Source organism: Zootoca vivipara, chromosome 2, assembly GCF_963506605.1.
Source record: "Zootoca vivipara chromosome 2, rZooViv1.1, whole genome shotgun sequence".
Taxonomy (NCBI): domain Eukaryota; kingdom Metazoa; phylum Chordata; class Lepidosauria; order Squamata; family Lacertidae; genus Zootoca; species Zootoca vivipara.
In genome coordinates, this window is record NC_083277.1 from 95,147,534 (window position 1) to 95,169,358 (window position 21,825).

Below are 21,825 nucleotides of genomic sequence, written 5' to 3' on the forward strand. Positions count from 1 at the left end.
GTCCAGGTAATATAGCTACACTATTCCACGCAGGAGTAAAAAGGTGAAGTCAAAAAGCAGGAGAGGAAAGCAGAGAATAAACCTATTCCTTTTCAGTCCAACACCATAGCCCTAACCACGTCTACTCAAAAGCAAGTCCTACTGAATTCACGGGGGCTTGAATTAGACTGCAGCCTAAGCCTCACAAAGTTCTATAGTACTGACTTCTGAGTAAACATGCTAGGGTTATATGTAAAAATATAGAATAAAAATGGCGATACAAAAATATAATGTGCGCTTATTCTCAGCCGAAAAAATTCTCAACACTGAAGCATATACAAAGGCAATGCATTTAACACACTTCGGATGTACACACTTCAGAACTTCCCATCTTAATAAACTTGCTCGCTTGAGTTCCCCGCTCCCCCGCCCCCCCGCAAGCAATTCTTATGCAAAAACCTCCCCGTCTTTCGTAAGTCCCGGAAACATTTGTTTCCTTGCTAGCTTTCAATTCCGGGTCGCTCATTAAATGCGGCCAGTCAGAATCAAACACGAAAGAGGTCTCCCTGCCGCACTCAAACACGCATGCGCCGCGCAAGGCGGGCGTGTCTCTCGAATGCCACGTTCCAAAGAAGAGAGGCGAAAGTAGGCGGGGAGGGGAGGTAGTTTCGTTGAGGTCAACCAATCAGAAACGGCTAGTCTGAGGGTCTAGGAGCGGCCGCGTTATCCAATCGCACTCACCGGAGAGGTCGGTACGGCCAATCAGAGCCCACGGAGCAAAGGAAACTCTCGCGGCTGTTCGGAAGTGGGAAAGGAAAGGCGACGCGACCTTTAAAGCTGACCAATCCAGGACCGGAGGGCGGCACTAGGCTCCTCGCCAGTTCAATGGGAGCTGAAGCGTAGGAGGGCGGAAGCAGCCAATGGGCGATAGACGCAGCGGGGAGAGGGCGGGTTTATAAAGCGGGAGGCGGGCGCGGAGTGTTCTCTTTTGCGGCGCCTCTTCGTGGTCCGGTCTCTTCGCCTGGGATCCTGCCGTCATTGTCAGCGCCGCCATGAAGACCGCTCTGCTCTTGTCTCCGCTCCTCTGCCTGCTCTTCCTGGGACGGGCCTGCCTGGCCGGCGACGCAGATATCGAGGAGGACGAGGGCGTCCTGGTGCTCAAGACGGCCAACTTCGAGCGGGCGTTGGAGCAGCACCCGAACATCCTGGTGGAGTTCTGTGAGTGGAGGAGCGCGGATGAGGGTGGAGAGGGAAGGCCGGCCGGGTGGGAGGGGGGGACTGAGATTGGGATCTCCCTGTTCGTGACCCTTTAGGGAGGGATGGGGAACAGGCTTTTTCACGTTAACGGTCCCCTCCCCCGCCATTAGGGAAACAACCCCTGCCTAGCCAGACGTTACACTGTTCACGTGAGAAGGGAACTTGCGAGAACTGGCGTGCGCCGGCTGCGGTGATGTCTGTGTCACCCCAAAGAGGGGCCTGCAGGCGTTTTCTCGTCTTTTGCTGTTGGCGTGTCCCGGATGCATGGAATGGGCCGGTGCTACGGTTGCCCTATATTTTCAGCCTTAAAAATAGGGGTATACGTAGATGCTTACGAGTTGGCTATGAGATGCTGGTAGTGTCTGATGCAGGAGAGCACAGGGATCCGCTGAAGGTTTTTTAAGAGTGCAAAGTGCGTCTGAAATGCACCTCTCTGAAGTATTGGGGAAAGCAGTTCTGCATTGTGTCAAGTTATGTCTGTTGGTGGCATTGCAATAGCACCAGGAGTACTGTTGGAAGGGGCGTGCCAGTAAAGTTGAGAGGCTTCAGTTGAGTCTTGGAAGACTCCCAAGGTTGGATGTGCTGTGCTAGTTGCAGGTTGTTGCTGAGGGCAATGCAGGACAAGAAACCTTGAACTATGCACTGAGGAGAGATTTGCATCAAGTGATCAACAGTATTGTACCAAAGGATTAAGCCTGTCTCTTGCTTTTCTAGATTGTCTAGACTTCCTCATTGTCTTGCCTACTCATTGTTTTTCCACTGCAGAAGACTGCTTGTAAAGTAATAGGTGAAGAAAATGTTAGGATTTTGTGATAGGAAAGGTGCTGTTTATAATACTACAGTACACATCAGTCAACGGTGAAGCTTTCCTTGCCATAATTTTCACCCCCACCTGTCACTTGGATGCGATCTGCATGGAATGTTTTGTTGTTGTGGGTACATTCCTGTTGATATAAAGTATCAATGTGGGAGGGCTGCACGGTAATTGCTTTGATACTAAGTACTTCTCTTTTTCAGATGCACCCTGGTGTGGTCACTGTAAAGCGCTGGCCCCTGAGTATGTGAAGGCGGCAGCAAAATTGAAATCTGACAACTCAGAAATCAGGCTGGCCAAGGTGGATGCAACAGAAGAATCAGAGCTTGCCCAACAGTTTGGTGTTCGAGGCTACCCTACTATCAAATTCTTCAAGAATGGCGATAAATCATCCCCTAAAGAATACACAGGTGAGACTATGGTAATGGTTAAAAAGTCTGGAACATGTGAATTGAGGTGGGGGACCAAACCTGGAACATAAAGCAAAAGTGACACAAGAGGATACTTTTTGGTTTTGATGCCTAAACTGTTGTCATTCACTTCATGTTGTTCAAATATGGTTCTCTGCCTCCTTTAAGCTGTTTGTTCATGTTGTATATATATTCCACCAGTTCAAAAGGTCTCTGCTAAATAGTCCCACGGAAAAATGTTTGTTTGTAGAGGACTTTCAACTTTGTCCTTGTATGCAGTGCTGTTAGTCACTAGAAAGACAAGGATAATCTGTTAAATAGGAATAAGGCACCATGGTTTCACATTCCTAGCTTAGAACTTCTCTGACACAAATTAAGGACACGTTGGTGTTGCTTTTTAATAGTTGCCCTTAGGATATATCTGTTCCCTGCTTTGTATATGTTGGAATCACAAATGCTCTTGGAGCAGTTTGCTGTATGTAATACCCTCCCTCACCATTGTTTATTCCTTACAGCCCAATTCTGTGTATATCTATTCAGTAGTAAGCTCCATGGAGGTCAGTGAGACTTCCTGCCAAGGAGAGGTAGATAGGGCTACAACCAAAGGCAATAAATCTATTAAGCAATTATTATTTCAGTGTCTGTATTCTGAACAGCATTCTAGCCTTGAAGGAGAAGTCTATGACTCAAGGCACTGAGCTCATGTCACTGCTCAGTCATAGCCATTCATTCACTAGAATGAATCTATTTCAGGCTCTTTCCTATGTATAAAATGGATGTCCTATTTTTTGAAGTTGCATCAAAATTAAATGAGTTTTTCAAATATTTCATATTCCCAGTTTTGTGTAACTGAGACAAGCATGCACCTGCAGTTGCATTTAAAAACACAGAAGCATAGGCACTAGCATGTCATAAATGATAAAAATAGTAACAGATTTTTCTACCATGTGTTACTTGTTGGAAAATGGGGTTGAGGTGGAAGTCTAGCAGTATCTGTAGGACATGCGGATGAATAAGGCTGCTTTATAACATTACCTGCACTCTCCTCCCTGTTGTGCCTCAGCAAAAAACCTCTGATCCATCCAGCCTTCTGCTCTCTGGACTTGATTGTCTTGCCTATACAGTGGTACCTCTACTTACGAATGGAGCTCCGTCCGCCATCTTGGATGCAGTTTAGATAGGATTTTTTCTACTTACGAATTTTTAGATAGGGTTGCTTTGACTTACGAATTTTTTCTCCCAATGCATTCCTATGGGATTCGACTTACAAATGTGCGTTCGGAACGCATTAAATTCGTAAGTAGAGGTACCACTGTATACAGAACTCGTGGTAAAACTATTCTGATCATAGAAATACCCTTGCAGCGCTATGTTGCCTTTGAGTCCTCCCTGATTCAGCTTCAAAGCTCTCAGTAACTTTGACCCTCTTGCCTGACTGCTGGCACATCCTCCCACATCTCTTTCCCTGTCTCTTTTGCTTGGCCAGCTCCTCCATGCTTTGGTCATCTAGCGGTCTTCTGCTTCTTCAATGACTGTACGTTGTGACTTGAACTGCCTCCCAAAACCCTTCCTACATAACCATTTGCAAAATGACCTTTTTCATGAAGCTTTTGACAGACCCCTACTCCTAATGCACCATTGCAACTAAGCCTTTAATACATATAACTGAAATGCAATTCTTCCCATGTTTACCCCATCCCTCTTTCCCTTCCGTTCCTTTGCATGCTTTATCTGTTTCTAAATGGTAAGAGCCTTGGGGCAGGGACATGTCCTTCGTCTGAATGCTTTTGTTGAGATTCTTGCCTTACAGGAGATCAGATTAGATAAACCCCAGGGTCACTCTCAACTCTACAATTCTATGATTCTGTGATTGTGCCATGTATTTGGATGATAGAAGTGTTAGACAAACTTCTTTATCACCAAAGCTACTGGCAGACAGCTGATCAACAGGCCTGATCATTCTGAATGGTTGGTTATGCTGATTGTAGCATACTTTCCCCTAACCCAGATATCATAATGGAAGGCCTGTGGTTGAAGGTAAAGAGTTACTGAAACTCCTAGTCATATTAAAAAAAGGAAAACCAGACAGGTCAAAATAACAAACAATACTTAAGTTTTTAAAAGGTAGTGGTGGCTGATGGAAGGTTCAGAAGTTGTGGGGGGGGGGAACAATGATGTAAGAATCCTGTTCCTTAGACATTGCTGCTGATTCTCTCCCAAGATTCCATGGTGACAGTTGGAAAGAATCCCTCCTCCCTTAGGAGCCTGCCACCTAGAAATAGGCAGAAGAGTCTCCGCATTTAGGAAGCTGAATGGTCTTCAGCTATTGACTTTTTTTGGGCTGGTGAAAAACTACATTGAGAGGGCAACACTACAGAATGGCCAGTCCCTCATTCTTAGATAAAGATGAGCTTCCAGTTGTAGGGGAAAAAGTGCTTTCAGTTATAGGGGAAGAAGGGCTTTCAGTTGCAGGGGAAGATGAGATTTCAGTTGCAGGGGAAGATGAGCTTTCAATTGTAGGGGAAGAAGTGCTTGCAGTTGTATGGGAAGAGGAGCTTGCAGCAGCCACAGAAGCCACATGTAGGATAAGTTTTCCCACAGGTATGACTATCCTGCCTCTGATTTTGGCTTTCTTGAAAGGCAAGCTGTGCAGCTGCTTTGAGTGCTGGTAAAGTTAGTTATTACCTTCTGCATATAAAAAATTAACAGGTTTATTTTATTTATTTAATTTCCAAACTACCCTTCATCCAAGGATCACAGGGCAGTTAACAGTATCAAAACACAAAAATGCATTGCATAGTAACAAACAAAAAGCAATAACCCACCCCCTGGTTGCTGTATCAATATATGCATTAAATGTTACAGGCTTGTTTATATGTTTTCTTTCTCGTGTGGTAAAAGCTGTAATAAGCTATCTCCTACCTACATCTTGAACTGAATTCTTTGGGCATCATTCTCGACTTGGGGTGGGTGGGTGTATAGCTTGGTCCAGCAGAGTTTTGAGGGCTGCCTAGAGTGAGTACACACCCCTTCTGTTTCTCAGACTACTTGGCCATGTGCAAGTAAGGAAAGCAGGGCTCTGTCCCCAGTACCAGCTTCACCTAACCTGGCTAGCCAAGCCAAAACACATATTTTCCAGGATCTAGCCCCTCCCCTTCAGTGCAGTCCTCTGCATGTTTTTATATGTCCCATTGTTTTCAGTGGGGTTTACTCCCAGGTAAGTGTGCATAGGGTGGTGGTCTTATCCCAGAGCTTGCACTGCAGGAGGTCATGGGCAATCGCTTGCTGCTCCCCTGTCCTGCTGCAAACTTTGGGAGTGAAGGAGGCAAGGCAGTGGAAGGTGAAGGTGGTGGCTGTTCCTAACTTCCCTCTTCAAAGCTTACAGCTCTTTCCTGTTGTTTCATCAATAATGCTCAATAAAACTGGGACAGTTTCTGCACCGCCACCCCCAAGCTCCAGGAAGGCTACAGCCCCACTTGTCACCCCTGCATGAGGGTGATGGTCACAGTGAGCAGGTATCTACCCTCCTGCCTATAGGAATCTTTCTGTAGGGCAATTCGTATTATTTACATTTGGGGAATTTTGAAGTAGAGATTGGCATAGTAACTTATCTTGCATTGTATATAATCAGTGCAAGATGTGCTTAAAGCAGATTCTGAAGGCAGCTAGTTTTGGGTGGAGCCTCCCAAGAATTAGAAATACAGATCTAATTTTAACAGCATTGAAAAACCTATTAGTTGCTTTTAAGCTTGGATACTATGGTAGAAAATCTTGCTTCCTGTTTTTTTTCCTTCACTCAACCATTTTGTGGTATTCTTCAGCATGAAAAACATTTTGTATCAGTGATATTATAATGTGACCAAAGCTCTAAATATACATGAGCCAATGTGGTGATAGAAACAGCATGCTATTAAAAGTTACTATGAAATGTTTTTTGCACCAAGTAAAGCAGCTTTGTGCTCAATAGCACCTTCTGGTGGCATCTTGGTCTTGGAAGGTAAAGGGGTAAGAGAAGATGGTGGCTTCTCTTCTCTAGAAAGGTGAGCAGAAACTCTTTGCTCTCTGAACCAGGAAATAATGGGAGTTTCCACTTGGGGTGATTAGATCAAGTGCTCCAACTTAAACGTGAGAGAGATTCTGATGTGTCATTTTCCCCCTAATGCAGCTGGCAGGGAAGCAGATGACATTGTCAACTGGTTGAAGAAACGCACAGGCCCAGCAGCCACTACCCTGGCAGATGTAGCTGCTGCTGAGAAGCTGGTGGAATCCAGTGAAGTTGCTGTGATTGGGTTCTTCAAGGTAGAGTGCTTCACTTGGTTATTGCTGCTTTTAGCTGACCTCCTTTGGAGGCCTTTATCTGGGAAGAAATTAAACCAGGGCTCACTAGCCTGTTTGGGTCCATGGGCAGTCTAGCACAAAATTCCCTGGGTGACCTGAGCCTAGGCAGTCTCTTAACCCAACCTACCTCCCATTGGGGAAGAGGAGCACCATATATGGCACCTTCAGTTCCTAGGGGGAATGTGGGATAAAAATAGAATAAATAAACTTGCAAAGCAGAGAAACTTGTGGGCATCGCAAACCACAACCTGTTCAATTGGTTACAGTAGAATCAATCATGCCAAATTTCAGTGGGTAGGGGAATTAGTGGGCACAGGGAAATTACAGCTAGAGTATGATGCCCATTTCTTTATCCCATCTTGGCTATTCATTGTTCTTGCATCACTGAGTAAGCAACATGCATCAAATCAAGGCATGGTATGGAGTATTTAAAACTTTAAAAATCTTTCTTCTTTCCGTTAGGATGCAGAATCTGATGCTGCCAAGCAGTTCTTGTTGGCAGCAGAGTCCATTGATGACATTCCTTTTGGGATCTCTTCCAACAGCGATGTCTTTGCCAAATACCAGCTCAGCAAAGATGGAGTTGCCCTTTTTAAGAAGGTGAGTGGTGCAAAATATTCCCATTATGTGCTAAGTCTGGCTGGCTGCACTCTGCTTCCCCAATATGTTACTGTTCCACATCCACCTACACTGTTACTGTATTGGTAGAAAGTTCACACGGGTCTAAATAGTGCTCTAAAAACTTGATTTGAAGGAGGAAATTGGAAACCACTTCAGTTTTTTTCTCAACAGCTTCCCCCTCCCCCCTGGAAGGGCTCTTATATCCTAAGAGTGCATGGGCTTTAGCCTGTAAAACCCAGTTGCTTCCTCAAAGGGTACTTCTAGTATCACAACTGAAGTGGTAGTGTGAAGAGGAACTGGTGCCGGGCTTTTGTTTTCAAGGTCAATATAGATGATTAAGGCAAGAGAATCTTAATGATTGGCAGCAAGTCTCATTGCCACTTAAGTTTCAGTTCTCTGGAACAAAACCAGTCTTTCCACTGCTGAGCTTGTTGGTGGAAACCAAGCACACTGGATGGATTGTGAAAGCAGAACAGGAAGAAGTCTCATTAGCTTACTCAGCAAGTTAACGTTGTTAATATAATAGCTTGGCCTGTTCAGATGTTAGAGAACCAGAATGGAGGAGGTAGTTTAGGGGGGGAAAACTTCCAAACAGGGACACTTGTTGGGGGGGGGAAGCACCCCTGCTTTGTGTTGCAACCACTCATGCCATTGTTGATATTTAGGTTGCAAAAGTGGTTTGCCCAAAAGGTATGGGGCCCTCAACAGAGCAACCATTAAGGGAGGAAATATCAGACTCCAGATTCCTCCAGAATTTACTGTAGTTGTGGGTATTGACTTTTGATAGTGGGAATGAGCACCATTACAAAGTGGACGGAGACCCCACAGTGACCATACCCTTCTCTCCACATGAGAAGAGTAGAGCAGCACATGCTCTCTCCTGCTATAAAGGCATCTATAGCCTGTAGATTACACCCTGACTGCCTCTTTAAGGTCAATTCTTCCTGCTTCAGACTGGCTTTTCCACCTTCAAGTGTTTGGCATGTTAAGCTGAAAACTTGCTTTTAAGGGGTTGGGGAAGTTGTGTTTAGCCAGCACTTTTGTTAAAGGGTAGGAGGTAAATTTCTGATTGGCCAGCTCTTCTATCTAAAGGGGGTGTTTCTCTGAGTTGCTTAGAATTTTCCTCACTCTTATTCTCCTTTTCTTGCTCCTCAGTCTTGGAGCTGTTGAGACTTCAACCAGCCAAAGTAAAAACAAATCCCTTTTAGTTGCCAAAAAGACACTTGCTAAGCTTCTGAACTCTTCAGTTGCATACCTGTCAAACGCTTGAATTTTTACCCGGTTAACTCTTTGGTGCTGCCATTTTTATTTTATTTTTTGCTTCCAACCAAAATGAAACAAACTTTCACCAGATGCTACACTTGAATCTGTTCCTCCCACATTTGCACATGACCCCCATAGAGCTTGAGTGTCATGAAGTGACCTCACTGATGCCAGGGAATATTGCTTGGAATGAGACAAAACTGTCCGCTGAAGTGTAAGCAGTTACCGAATTGGACAGGACATGAAATGCCCCTGCAGCTGTTAAGTGGTGAAGCACTGGGAGGAATTCAATGTAGCGCTAAGCAGATAGCTCTGTCAGCACGATAATTTCTGCTTGCTTGATAAAATGACCTGCCTCTTTCCCTCCCTCCCCACATGTTGTTCCGGGGGTTGTCCACACTCACACATCCCGCTACCTGAGTCGAGTGGAGTAAAGCCCTGTTATGCTCGCAAAGTCTTTGTATGGTCTTCCACTAGCAGGCCTAGTTAATTGAAGCAGCCTTCTAAACTTTGGGCTGGTGAGAGTGGCACTAAGCATCTTCTGGACTGTGGCAAGATTGCATCCTGAGGTGTCTTTAAGTTGGCTAGTTTCTGCTAAGATTACAGGGTATAGTAAAAGCAGAGCTGGTAGGTTCTAAATCAGGCTTCCTCAACCTCGGCCCTCCAGATGTTTTGAGACTACAATTCCCATCATCCCTAACCACTGGTCCTGCTAGCTAGGGATCATGGGAGTTGTAGGCCAAAAACATCTGGAGGGCCAAGGTTGAGGAAGCCTGTTCTAAATGTTTCTCACTGGAGGTGCATGAAGGCCAGGAGCCGGTTTATTAGAAGTCCTATGTAGCACACATAAACAAGCAGAAGTGCTATTGGCAAAACCGTAGAACATCTAGTCCCTGGTAAGGCTGCACATTTTCAAATTTTATTTCTTTCTGACCGCTGACTTGTGCCTCCTACCCAGGTGCATTCTAATAAACTGTTCTTGAGGGATAGGTTGTATTAAAAACTGGCATTTTATAAAGCACTTCTGAATGTGCCGACAGCATTTTTGGTTAACTTGCTAATGTGGAGGCAGGTAGCTCTTACAGTCTTACTATATATATGGTGTCTGAGGGAATACTGGCTTACCTAAGGCTACCTATTGAGTTCATGGCTAAGGTGACATTTGAACACAGCACTACAACTACCCAACTTTGCTTTTTGTTTTCCTTGTCTTTTGCATAGACTTCATGTTGTCTTGAAGTAGATTTCTTTGTATAACTTTCCTGGAAAGTTACTCAAACAGTGACCTATGTGTCCGTCCCCCAGAGTTGTGTCGCTAGGGAGCCCAACCAATGGGATCACTGCTTCCCCTTGATGTCTTCTTGGTTGGATAACCTTGATTCTCCTATGCCTGTTACTCCCTGCCCCTTTCCAGGGTGCCAGGAAAGATTTTGAGAACCTGGACAGTAATAGGTGTTGCTCTGCAGCAAAATTATTCCTGGCAGAGGAATGATAGCGTGCTTTTCTGACTTCTGTTCCTGCTTGGCTAACAATAGCCCTGCAGGGATGTGATGTCCTCTGAGTAAACTGCTATATATTTACTGGTTCCATGTTGTGTGCTGCTGCCTAGGACACTGCCTCCCTTTTGGTGGTTCTGTTGATCAGATGAATATATTTGCTTCCAGCAAGACCTGCACAACCTGTTGCCTACCAGGAAATGAAGAACCTGCTTCTGTGACTCTTGAGAGTTGTATATTTAAAATATTATAGAGTATTGATGAAACCCCTTTGGAGGTAGTAGGTATATAGCAAGAATCTGGCAATCCGCTTAGTGCCAAACTTCTTTCTAGTCACTGCACTGTTTACTCCTATGGAGCCTTGAATCCTAGCTTGTTAGTAAGATGAGAGCTTTGGCGGAGATTCTACCCTGGAATTTAACTTGAGAAATTTTGTGCCTTGCTTGCAGTGTGAAATGTGCACCGTAGTTTGTGTCAGTCGGAGCCCTACAGATATAACTATCAGGATTGTGTATTCTGTACTTGTAAAAATTGGATAAATGATGGATAGAAACCAAGCTGGACTTCATGTCTGCTTTTTTTACATAAATCTGAATAATAGCCTGACTGTGACAGAAGATAAATGTTGGGCCCTAAAGTTCCATTCCTCAGACTATTGACCTGCTATATATGTAATACTAGTCCAAGCTATGACATGGCATGTGGGCTACTGGAGAGAGCTGTTTTGCTTCTCTGCTTCTCCTGCTGCATTTGCTGTGAGCTAAGTCGTGATTTGGCTCAGTGTTGTGTTTGAACCAGAGTTCGTGGTTCACACACCAGAAGAATCGAAGCCCAGGTTTGGATAACACGTGAGCCTGAACCAGTCTTTGGTTTACAGAAGGACTGGAGGAGGACCAAAATGGCCACAGTTTCATCCCTGGTAGTCAGGTGTGTTCAAGCTAAGCCCTAGCTTGGCTTAGCATTGAATGTGAACTGAGCCATTCTCGGTTTTGCTATGCCAGCCTTTAGTCCTACATACTTGCACACATTTTTTCATAGACATAAGGGTTAGAAACCTAAACCACCACCGACGTGTTCAGGAAACAGAATGATTTACTCAATACCAAATTCTGCATGCCTGTAGAATTGTGGCATACACTCAATCTGCCCATAACCTGTTGGCTGATGACCCAACTGTAACTTTTGATTGATCTCAACTGTAAGTCAGCTTGATTTATTCTCACGGGTCCCTTTGTGCTTGTTTCCAGTTTGATGAAGGACGTAACAACTATGAAGGGGAGATAACAAAAGAGAATCTGTTGAACTTCATCAAATCAAACCAGCTGCCCTTGGTGATTGAATTCACTGAACAGGTATGGAAGTGGCTCTCTAGCAAGGCAGGGTTGGTTGGCTGGGTGACCTAATCCACGCCTTGATCTGTGTTTACCAGTCAGGAGTGCAGAATGCTAACCAGACAAATTATACTAAGTACTAAGTGTTTCCCCCTTTTTAAGCCGTAGTCATAATATAAGCCAGGGCAGGATTTTTAAACTTTGTAAAATTTAAGACATACCCCGAAAATAAGCCATAGGTCTACCTGCAGGGTCGGCGCCCAGCAGCGCCGCGCAGAGTGCTGGATCGAGGAGCCGGTCTGCAGGGTCAGCGTCCAGCAGCGCCGTGCTGGATTGAGGAGGTGGTGTTCCGTGTGGCGCTGCTGGGCGCCGACCCTGCAGGCCACTTCCTCGATCCGGTGCTCAGCGCAGCGCTGATCGGCGCCGACCCGGCAGGCCGCCGGATCCACTCTGCTGTAAAAAGCACAATAGCAATGGCGGCGGCAGCAGCAGCAATTAAAGGAAAGCTGAAGAACCTGAGTGAAAACGAGGAAGAACTGGATGAAAAGAGAGCAAAAGCGGCGGCCGCCCACGCCATTTCCCCGCTTTGATTTTTTTCAAGGTGATCGAACGAAGCAATGTGGGAGCCTGATTGGCCTCGGATCGAGGCAGACCGCAGGGAAACCGCAGGGGGGGGGGGAGCCGGGAAGCGGCACTCAGCGTCCGGCTGCAACTCTGCACCTACAGAAGCGAAGTTTCTGCAAGGCATCCAACATGGAAGGGCGAGTAGGGAGGCTGGAGGAGATGGGGGCGAGGATCGTGGCCCTGGTGCAGAGCGCACGTCGCCGGCACGCTGGGTCCTTTCCCTTTGGTGAGTGCTGGCCGGCGGCTCCCGGGCCCAAGGTTCTGCCTAGCGCCGGGGCTCCTGAGAAGCCTTGCGAGGGAGGAAAGGAGGTGAAGCCGAAGCCACTTCCACCGCCTCCGCCTCCTCCTCCCCCGCCTCCTCCTCCTCCCCCTTTGCCATCGCTGCCTCTTCTCCTCGCTGCAGCGTCTCCCGCTCCCAGGTCCCGCACACTGAAGCGCGGGCGGATGGAGGTTCACTCTGCACAGGATTGGGCTGCCCTATTGCCTTTAACCCTCTTGCGGAGCTGGAGGGAGGAAGCAATGCACAAAAGGAGGCGCAGGCATTTGATCCGACTGTGCGCTTTGGTTTGGGGATCTGCCGTTTGGGTCAGTTAACTTTCGTCCCCTCGCTCGCGCACAGTGCCATCCTGTGCATTCAGTGGCGCGCTTTACCCCCAGGGGAAATGTGTGTGGCGGCGGCGGCAGCGGCAGCAGGATCGCAGCCAAAGCTGGTCCCTGGCTGTCAGAGCCCCGCTGAACTCCACGGGGCTTTCTTCTGAGTTAGGAGCCATAGGATCGCGCTGCAAGTGGCTGGGACTCAGCAGCCTCCTCTGTTGTGCATTTAGAAGGAAACGACGCAGCAGTAGCGGCACGTCTTTATTTTTTGGGGCCATCTGATCTGGGCGTTTTTAAAAAAAATAAATCGAATAAATGTAGATTGCTGTACCATAAAAAAACAAGACATCCCCTGAAAATAAGCCATAGTGTGTTTTTTTAAGGAAAAATAAATATAAGACGGTGTCTTAAAAAGGGGGAAACACGGTAGAATTAACTGTAAATGAGGGGGGGGAGTTTGCATAATCTTGGCAACCTGGTAACACTCTTGGTCCTAGCATCCATCTATTTGTTCTTCCACAGACTGCACCCAAAATCTTTGGAGGAGAGATCAAGACCCACATCCTGTTGTTCCTGCCCAAGAGTGTTACAGACTACCAGGGAAAACTGGATAACTTCAAAAAAGCAGCCGAGAGCTTCAAAGGGAAGGTGAGGACCAGGATGTGACATATTTAAAATCCTTTCTTCGCTCCCCGGGCTTCCCAGGTGATGAACACTGGCACTTACAGTTCTAATATTGCTGCTCCTCAGGGAGGACATGGATTAGGATCATAGGAGTTTCAGAATACAGTATAGATAAGTAACATGAAAAGTAGCACAAGCTGCTTCAGCATAGACTGCTCCTGAATAGCCCCAGCAATCAGGTGACAATTTGAATGGAATAAGCCTGGTCACTGGTTGCACTGAAACAGCCTGGGGAGACTTGAGGAATGTTCAGGGGAGCCCTGGGGGGGCACCCTTTCATTAACTTGCAAGCTCATATCTTCCTGCATCATCTCTCTTTTATTCTGAAGAACATTCAGGACAGATGACAGGAAAAGAATGGGGTGTGTGAAGCAAAGGGACAGAATGGGGGAGTCCCCACTGATGAGTCCTGTAGTGGAACCCTGGTGTAAGTGACTCCCCCAGGGAATCTGCAGAAAGAATGTGGTTGGTTAAGGGAGCCGTGGAATCAAAAAGGTTGAAAACCACTGAGCTAGGTACTTGACAACAGCGGACAAGAATTTGCTTTAGGCCTATAGTTGGGCATGAAACACAATTAGGGTGGCAGGAGAAAGAAAAGTTACTGAGGGAGGACTTAAATAGCTAGTTTCTTGCCTGTGCCATGCATTTGTCTAATGCCTCGATTCCACTGTTCTTCCTTTCTCCTCCGCCAAGATCTTGTTCATCTTTATAGACAGTGACCACGGCGATAACCAGAGGATCTTAGAGTTCTTTGGCCTCAAGAAAGAGGAGTGCCCTGCCATCCGCCTCATTACCCTGGAGGAGGAAATGACCAAGTACAAGCCAGATTCAGAAGAGCTGACTCCAGAAAACATCAGGGACTTCTGCAACAAGTTCTTGGAGGGCAAAGTTAAGGTAATTCTTTTTTTTCCCTTCCTTTTTTGCATTTTGTTTTTGAGACAGGCATCCATGTGAGGTGATCCCCGCAGCACGAATCACACGAAACCTGAGAACAGTCACGTGGCACAAAGTCTTTCAAGCTGGCTTTGCAGCACGTCCAGCAGCCCAGTATTTAGACTTCATGCTGAGAAGCCCAAAGGGCAAAGCCAGTGGGGCACAGTGCCAGTATGGAAATAGCCTTTAAATGCTGATAAAGTGAGCTTGACAAGTCTGGGAGCTGCTCATAGAACTGGATCACCAGCTCTTGAGAACTACCTCTGCCTTAATGGCATGGCAGAAGAGACAGCATGGCCTTGTCCTCACGCGGCACGAGCGCTTGGGAGGCTTCCATCTTAATCTGGAGACGAAAGCAGCTGTACAGAGCCAGCTACTGCTTTTGTTCTGCCCCACACCTGAATTTTGCAGGGCTCTTTCTTGGCTCTGCCTATTTCATGTACTTTCCTTGCCTCCCATTATTCCTTTTCCTGTTCAGTGAAGCTGCAGCCTTCATCTTAATTACTCAGTCGACTGGACAAGTACACCTTTAAAGAAAACCTGCAGGTCCTTTGAAAAACTGGAAGGGATTATTAAACGAGGCTAAAAGTTCAGGATGACCTTTCTAATTGGGAAAGCTGAGTTGATGATAGGGAAGAAAAAGTATTGAGTGATACCTGGCTTGACGGACATTCTTGAACAGAATACAGGACTATGGTAGATATATTTTGGGAAACATAGACAGTAAGGTGTTGCATGACATAAAAGATAAAATACATTCTAGGTTGTATAATACATATTCATGTTGTAGTACTCTTTTGGTCAGCCTGTTAACATATGAGTGTGAGCATGTGATCAACAAAGCCTCTGCCACTTGGCTGTAAAGACTGATTGTTGTATATCTAAATGCTTCCCCCATATCAGACTCTGTAGATAGGAAGCTAGTGCATTTCTGGAGAAGGAAAGGCTAGAACTCTTGTTCTGCTCTGGAGCTTTCTGCTAGATTGGGGGTATATGGTCACTGAATCATGCAGTCTCCCACCTTCACACTCAAGGTGGTACCGTCTCATAGGTGATACAACATATACCTCCTTTTTAATGTGTAGCTTAGCCCTTCGGGCAGCATTCCTGACTTATGAAAAGACACTTGAAGTTATTTAGAACTACAGGGATGGTTTGTGTGTGCTGGAAAGCAAATAGGAATAGAAACATTACAAAGACCTCTAACCTCAGAGAAGAATTATGTTCAGCATTGGCCTGTTTGAAGACCCCTCACATTCATGAGATGCAGTATGCATGGCCTTCAATCAAAAGTAGATCTAGGGTTGAACAGTTTTGAGTTGGGAGTTTCAAAGCAGTTGATAGATGAAAGATGTAGCCTAGGGGAAGTTGTACGGTAGGATATTTTCCGATGGGGTTCAAGACAAATTGAATGTTAAGCATGTTGAAATGATAGAACACTTAATAGAAAGAAACCTGTGTTTGCATGCAGAATGTCCAAGCTTAGATCCTTTGCACCTCCAGGTAGATCTGGGAGAGGTTGTCTGAAACCCTGGAGATCAGGAAGCTGAATGGACCAAGGATCTGACTTCCATACAAGACAACTGCCTCTGTACCTTGGAACACAATTTTGACACAATGATCTAATAGGTCACTTTCATTTTTAAAATGCTCTGGAAAACATCCTACACCTCCTCTAGGGCTGGGTGATATATTGTCCAAAACTGATATATCCATATCGTGTTACCCATTTGATAATTTTTGACCTGGCAATGTATTGTGAATGGTGTGTGTGTGTGTGTGTATACACACACACACACACACACACACACACACACACACACACACATATACATGTAAGCCCGCCAATGCCTGTACATAGCTCCATCCTTATTTTAGCCCTAGCTCCCTCTTGTAAACAGGTAGGTAGCCATGTTGGTCTGATGTAGTCGAAACAAAACAAAAAATAAAAAAAAATCCTTCCAGTAGCACCTTTGAGACCAACTTAGATACCAGCTGAAGGTATCTGAAGAAGTGTGCATGCACACGAAAGCTCATACCAATGACAAACTTAGTTGGTCTCTAAGGTGCTATTGGAAGGCATTTTTTATTTTGTTCCCCTTGTAAAAATATTGGAACTAATCTGACTCTTGCAGCCATCTCCTCTTGCTTGCTGTACATATATCTTCCCATGCATTTATTTTGTTCTTTAACTGAAGCAGAGTGGGCTCCCTGTAAACACGCATCCTTCATGCAGCAGCTCATGAAGGACATGGCTGGGTCATTTGGTGGGGTGGGGGTTGACTTTGAAGGAGGAAGTCTATATTAATCTGACTTTTTATAGCCTCTGGCTTTTGTCAGTTGCTCTGGCCTGTCTTGGAACAGTGGGTGGGAGGGTTTCCTGTTGGCGCATTCCATGCTGTTGCTTTCATGTGTGTTCCTTTTGGCTTGTCTGTTTCAGCCCCATCTGATGAGCCAAGATGTTTCCGATGACTGGGACAAACAACCTGTCAAAGTTCTGGTTGGGAAAAACTTTGAAGAAGTGGCCTTTGATGAGAATAAGAACGTGTTTGTGGAATTCTGTAAGTATTTCGGTAGCCGAGCCCACATGCACTTGCACCTCGGCGCATCTTGTCCTGAGTTGCACAGGTTCAGCTAGTGAAGAATGTTTCTCAGGTGGCAGGAAATGGAACTGGGGAGTGAGTGGTTCTTGCTGAACAGATGCTAATCTGGGGTTTGTCCCCTTTCTGACTTGCAGATGCTCCCTGGTGTGGCCACTGCAAGCAGCTGGCTCCCATCTGGGATAAACTAGGCGAGACGTACAAAGACCATGAAAACATCATCATTGCCAAAATGGACTCCACAGCCAATGAAGTTGAGGCCGTGAAAGTCCACAGCTTCCCTACCCTCAAGTTTTTCCCCGCAGGCCCTGGCAGAACGGTGAGGAGACTGGGGGTCGATCGGTGTAGGTGGCTGCCCCCGGGTGTTTTTCTTTCCCCTCCCAGGGTGTGCCTTGGTTTGAGTTGCCGGGGGTGGGTTCACAGGGGGTTCTTGCTATTGTAGGGGGGAGGATTGCTTCGTAGAGGATGGTGCTCATATGCGGGCTATTCTCTCCTCGCAGCGATCATGGGAATCTAGTGGCTGGCTGCTCTTCTTCGACTTGTATGGGTGAAGGTGAATTTTCCAATCCCATTTTTTTTGCTTAGCTGTTCAGGAAGCGATTCTTCAGCCCCTAGTGCCCAGCTTTGACTTTCGACTGCTGACACACTTCCTCCTTTGCTTTTGCAGGTTGTAGACTACAATGGCGAGAGAACGCTGGAAGGTTTTAAGAAGTTCCTGGAAAGTGGCGGAAAGGATGGTGGTGTAGATGAAGATGTGAGTATCTAAACCCAGGCCGTGGAAGTTTGGGGCACTGGCCTGTGTAGCTGTTTTAGGGCAGGGTTTGGATGTGATCCCCGAGGAAGGGAAGTTTTGTCCTGCAAAGCTACTTTGGGCTTACTGTGACAGCCGAGAATGCTGGTTCCTTAGCAACTTGTAAATAAAGCACAGCTGGTAATACCCAGAATGAATTAGGGTGGTGGGGAAGGGTGTTCCTGAATATCTGCCATTCCGTGTGGACTAACCAGGCCACACAAACAGGCAGTCAGCCTGTGAGAGCCCCACCATTCCCAGATCCAACTGCAAATGTTCAAGAAACATGATTTTCTTTACATTCTTCCCAGCGTTGACCCTACTATCTGTAGTTCTCGAGAGATGACCCTGCACTGAGTTGGCTCTTTCTCCAGCACCCAGCACCAGGTGCGAGTGTCCTCTTGCTTGAGTCAAGTAGTCGCTGCTGCCAGCATGTGTAAAAAATGTTGCTTGTTCTGTTGCTGTGCTAGCAATGCTACTGGCTCTTTGCAGCACTGCTAGGCTTATCTGGGTGCTGCCACCCAGCAGGAGTAGCAGCTGAACATGGAGGGGGTAGAGCTCATAGCCCAAGTTAGAATTGCTGTGCATTCAGGGCTGTCGTTCCTCCATTTCCATTGAATGCAGGGAGCAACTGGTGACCCAGCCTTTGCATCTCTGCATGTTCCTGGACCCTGTATGATTTAAAGCTCTGTAGACTACACTTCTAGACCTACAGTTATCAAGGGTGCCAGCTGTTTGGTACAGTGTGACCATGAGCGATGCATACACAGAAATTATATCCTGATTTGATTCCTTTGCCCTTGTTTTGAGCTTGATTAAGTCTTTGCACCAGGCTTTGTGATTTAAGAGTGAACTGGCTTTGATATTCAGCATCTTGGTGATAGACACTATGATTAGCTATCTCTTAAATGATTTTCAGGCACAGACCTGGCACTAACATGTAGCTGAGACCTAGCCGAGTAGAGCTTGCTGGCTCCATTTTGCTTCAGCTTGTTTGATTCTTAATACACTGTACACTTTGGAAATTTGGATTTGTATTCAGTTTGGTTGTTTGTCAGGTTCCAACACCTTGAAGACAGATAGCTTCTGAACCTGTGTTCTATAAGATGTCACCCGTGGAAGTTTGGGTATAAAAACATAGAATACGGAGCAAAAGAATTGGCCAAAAAAAAGGCCATTAAATCTTCTTGGATTGTAGCAGATCCTTGAATCTGGGTTTCATGGAAACAGATTTTGAATTGAAGAATGTGATTGAATTGGAGGCAAACAGATTCTGTCCTTCCTATGATTGCTATTCCAGTCCCTCATGGCTGATTTTTGGAGGTGCTGTGTTGGCTATTGGCTGGCACTGCATATTTCTTGCAGGTGCTTTTGCATTTTCTCATTTTGAGAAGAAGAATAGTGTGCTGGCAGGTTTTTCATAGTTGCTAGCTCAACAGCACAGTGTGTACTCAATTAAAAAAGCATTGGTACCAGATGCTGAGAACAGGATAATGCTAAACATCTGTCTGTTATTCAGCATAGGCTCTTGTTGAAGATAACAGCCTATATTCTTTGCTTCTTGTCAGTATGCTGGTAGCCAGTCTATATTCTTTGCTTCTTAAGGCAATGTAGTGGAATGGCAAAGTGCAGGAATGTCCAAGAGGTCGATCGCGATCTACTGGTACATTCCCTATTGGTAAATTGCGGTTGATCGCTGGGTCCCTTTCCGTAATGTTGGTAAAATAGAATTCGGCCCCGCCCCCTCACCCTGCCCTCCATTGTTGCACAATCTGGAGAATGGAAGACAGTTTACTCAGTGTGGCTGTTTCTTTCCCCAGCGATCTGTAGGTGGGTGGCTGTTCCCCTTTTCCCTTAGAATTAGGCAAGAGTTTAAGCTTGAGCTTCCAAAAGGGGGTAGATCACTGCCAGTTTTTAATTCTGTGAGTAGATCGCAGTCTCTTGGGAGTTGGCCACCCCTGGTATAGTGTATATGAGGTCATTGGCTGAGGGTATGCAACTTGCTGAGCATTTTGCAAGCCACTGAAAGTCAACACTTCTGAAGAAAGAACAGAACATTGGTGAGTTTAGATCACAAATCTAAGGAACAGCCAATTGGATTTGCAGTATAGAGTACTGCATCAGTCATTTGGACTGAATGTCCACTTGTTTTACTTTTGCTTATTACTGTGAATGGAGCATTTATTTGTGAACAGACTGGTACAGTTCTCTTGCAAGGCTTCCCTGATAATGAACCTGAATGTGACCTGTCAGGATCATATCTTGTGATTATGCCTATTCTGGAGCTGCTACTATTTGCTTAGAAAGTTCAAAGACAGATACTGGAACAGCTGCCTTAATCGCAGCTTCACTTTATCTGTTATTTTTGGTGTGTTTTTGTGTGGATGTGAGATCAGATTTTACTTTAACAGTACATGGTTCTGTTAATGAAGTTTTAATTCTAAAGTAAGTTTCTTAAAGGTCTTTTGTGCACTTCTTGGTTGAGCAAAATGTTAAAATCACCAACTTGGTTTTCAAATGTGATGGCATGCATCTGATGCAGAATGCTATATAAATGGAGAATGTGCTAAAGTTGCTACAGCAATTTTTTTATCCATTCAAGTAATTTTGAGATGTAGGGCAAGCAAAAAGCCAACAGACCTAGTGTTGACCCCATTGTCTTACAGGTTCCTTCTGCCTGGTGTATGGAAATTTGTAGGTTGTTTCCATTTTTATTTTATTTCATTTTGCCTTGAGTGACTTGATGGAATGCATGGACTTCTTGGGAGGCAGGACTCTGTCTGCCAGAGGTGCAAATTTCTGATCATAGAGGCAGTTACATGAGTTTCTCATGCTATTAAGGGTAATGACAGCTGCGCTGGCAGGACCTAACTGTGTGTTGGCTTCCTTGGCACTGGCTGTGAGAGAAGCTGCAGCTGACCAAGCTTTTTCTTCTTCATTTAAACAGGATCTGGAAGATCTAGAGGATGCTGAAGAGCCAGATGCAGAAGAAGAAGAAGAAGAAGACGCAAACACTTTAAAAGATGAACTGTAAAGACAAGTCCAATCTGCATATCCCCAGACACTACACTGTGGCTGCCACTTCATGCAGTTAAGCAAGTCCAGATCCAACTTGAACCAGAAGGCAGATGCTGTCTGAGAGTACAGGGAATGGTCTAAAGTAACCCTTCATCCTAACCTGTCTGTCAACTGATTCCTCTATTATTATTTTCAGTTTGGAAGAGGGATCTGCCTAGGTAGCCAGCCCTGCTGGGTCTTCTCTCTCCTCCCCTCCCCCTTTTTACACACTGTGATGTACATTTTCTTTTCCTAGAGTGTTCTGTGATCTGGGTAGAAGCAGATTGAAATGGCAACATGTCCCATTGCCTAACTCACTTTGGAGCCTCACCAGTAATGCCGCCTTAAAACTTACTCACACTTGTCCAAATGTCATAAGCTGCTGTTGGCCCAGCAGGGTCTTGGATACTGTCTCGGCTGTTTTTCAATTACTATTTCTCTTTTTGGGCTGCTTCGGTGTGGAGGAACCTACTAGGCTGACCACAGTGGTGGCAGTGGAAAGGGGAATGAGCAGGTCCTCTTAACTCATTGCATGGTCTTGCTTCCCTTTTATGCTGAACAGTATATGTATCTCTCTCTCTTCCAAAGATTAGGATGGCATAGAAGACTGTCCTTGAGGGGAAAGGACCCAATTACTCCTGAGGCAAAACCTTAACTCGTGTTGCCACCTTGGCCCCTGAACAAACAATATGACTTGCTCTTTACACATTTGCTTTGTGAATGGGCCACCCAGGCATTTACAGAGCTGTTTGGGAAGGGGCCTACCAGAATGAAACAAAAAGGACACTCAATAACTAGGCTTTTTTTGTGGGGGTACTTGAGAGCCAAGGAGTGATGGGAGGACAAGAATGTATGTTGACAGAATTTGAATTAGTTTGGAGCATCTATGATGCTAATAGGAATGGAACTCATTGGCCAAATAAAAGTTGATTTTAATACTATATTGTGTATCTGGCTCTTTTGCTTGAACTCTGGTTTAAGGAGAACTCTTCTCAGCTAGGCCAGGAAGACGGAAAATGGATTTAAGGTTTTTT

The 21,825-nt window shown here is 45.6% G+C and overlaps 1 protein-coding gene across 1 annotated transcript; it reads left to right on the plus strand.

The window, feature by feature from the left end:
* The first annotated feature begins 944 nt into the window (after positions 1–944).
* Positions 945–21,732, plus strand: P4HB (prolyl 4-hydroxylase subunit beta). Its single transcript, XM_035104251.2, has 11 exons — positions 945–1,197; positions 2,254–2,460; positions 6,626–6,759; positions 7,261–7,398; positions 11,426–11,530; positions 13,250–13,375; positions 14,105–14,305; positions 16,785–16,905; positions 17,082–17,263; positions 17,612–17,698; positions 20,682–21,732. Exons 1-11 carry the CDS (start codon positions 1,032–1,034, stop codon positions 20,766–20,768), a joined length of 1,554 nt encoding a protein of 517 aa, XP_034960142.2. The 5' UTR covers positions 945–1,031; the 3' UTR covers positions 20,769–21,732.
* The last annotated feature ends 93 nt before the right edge of the window (positions 21,733–21,825 follow it).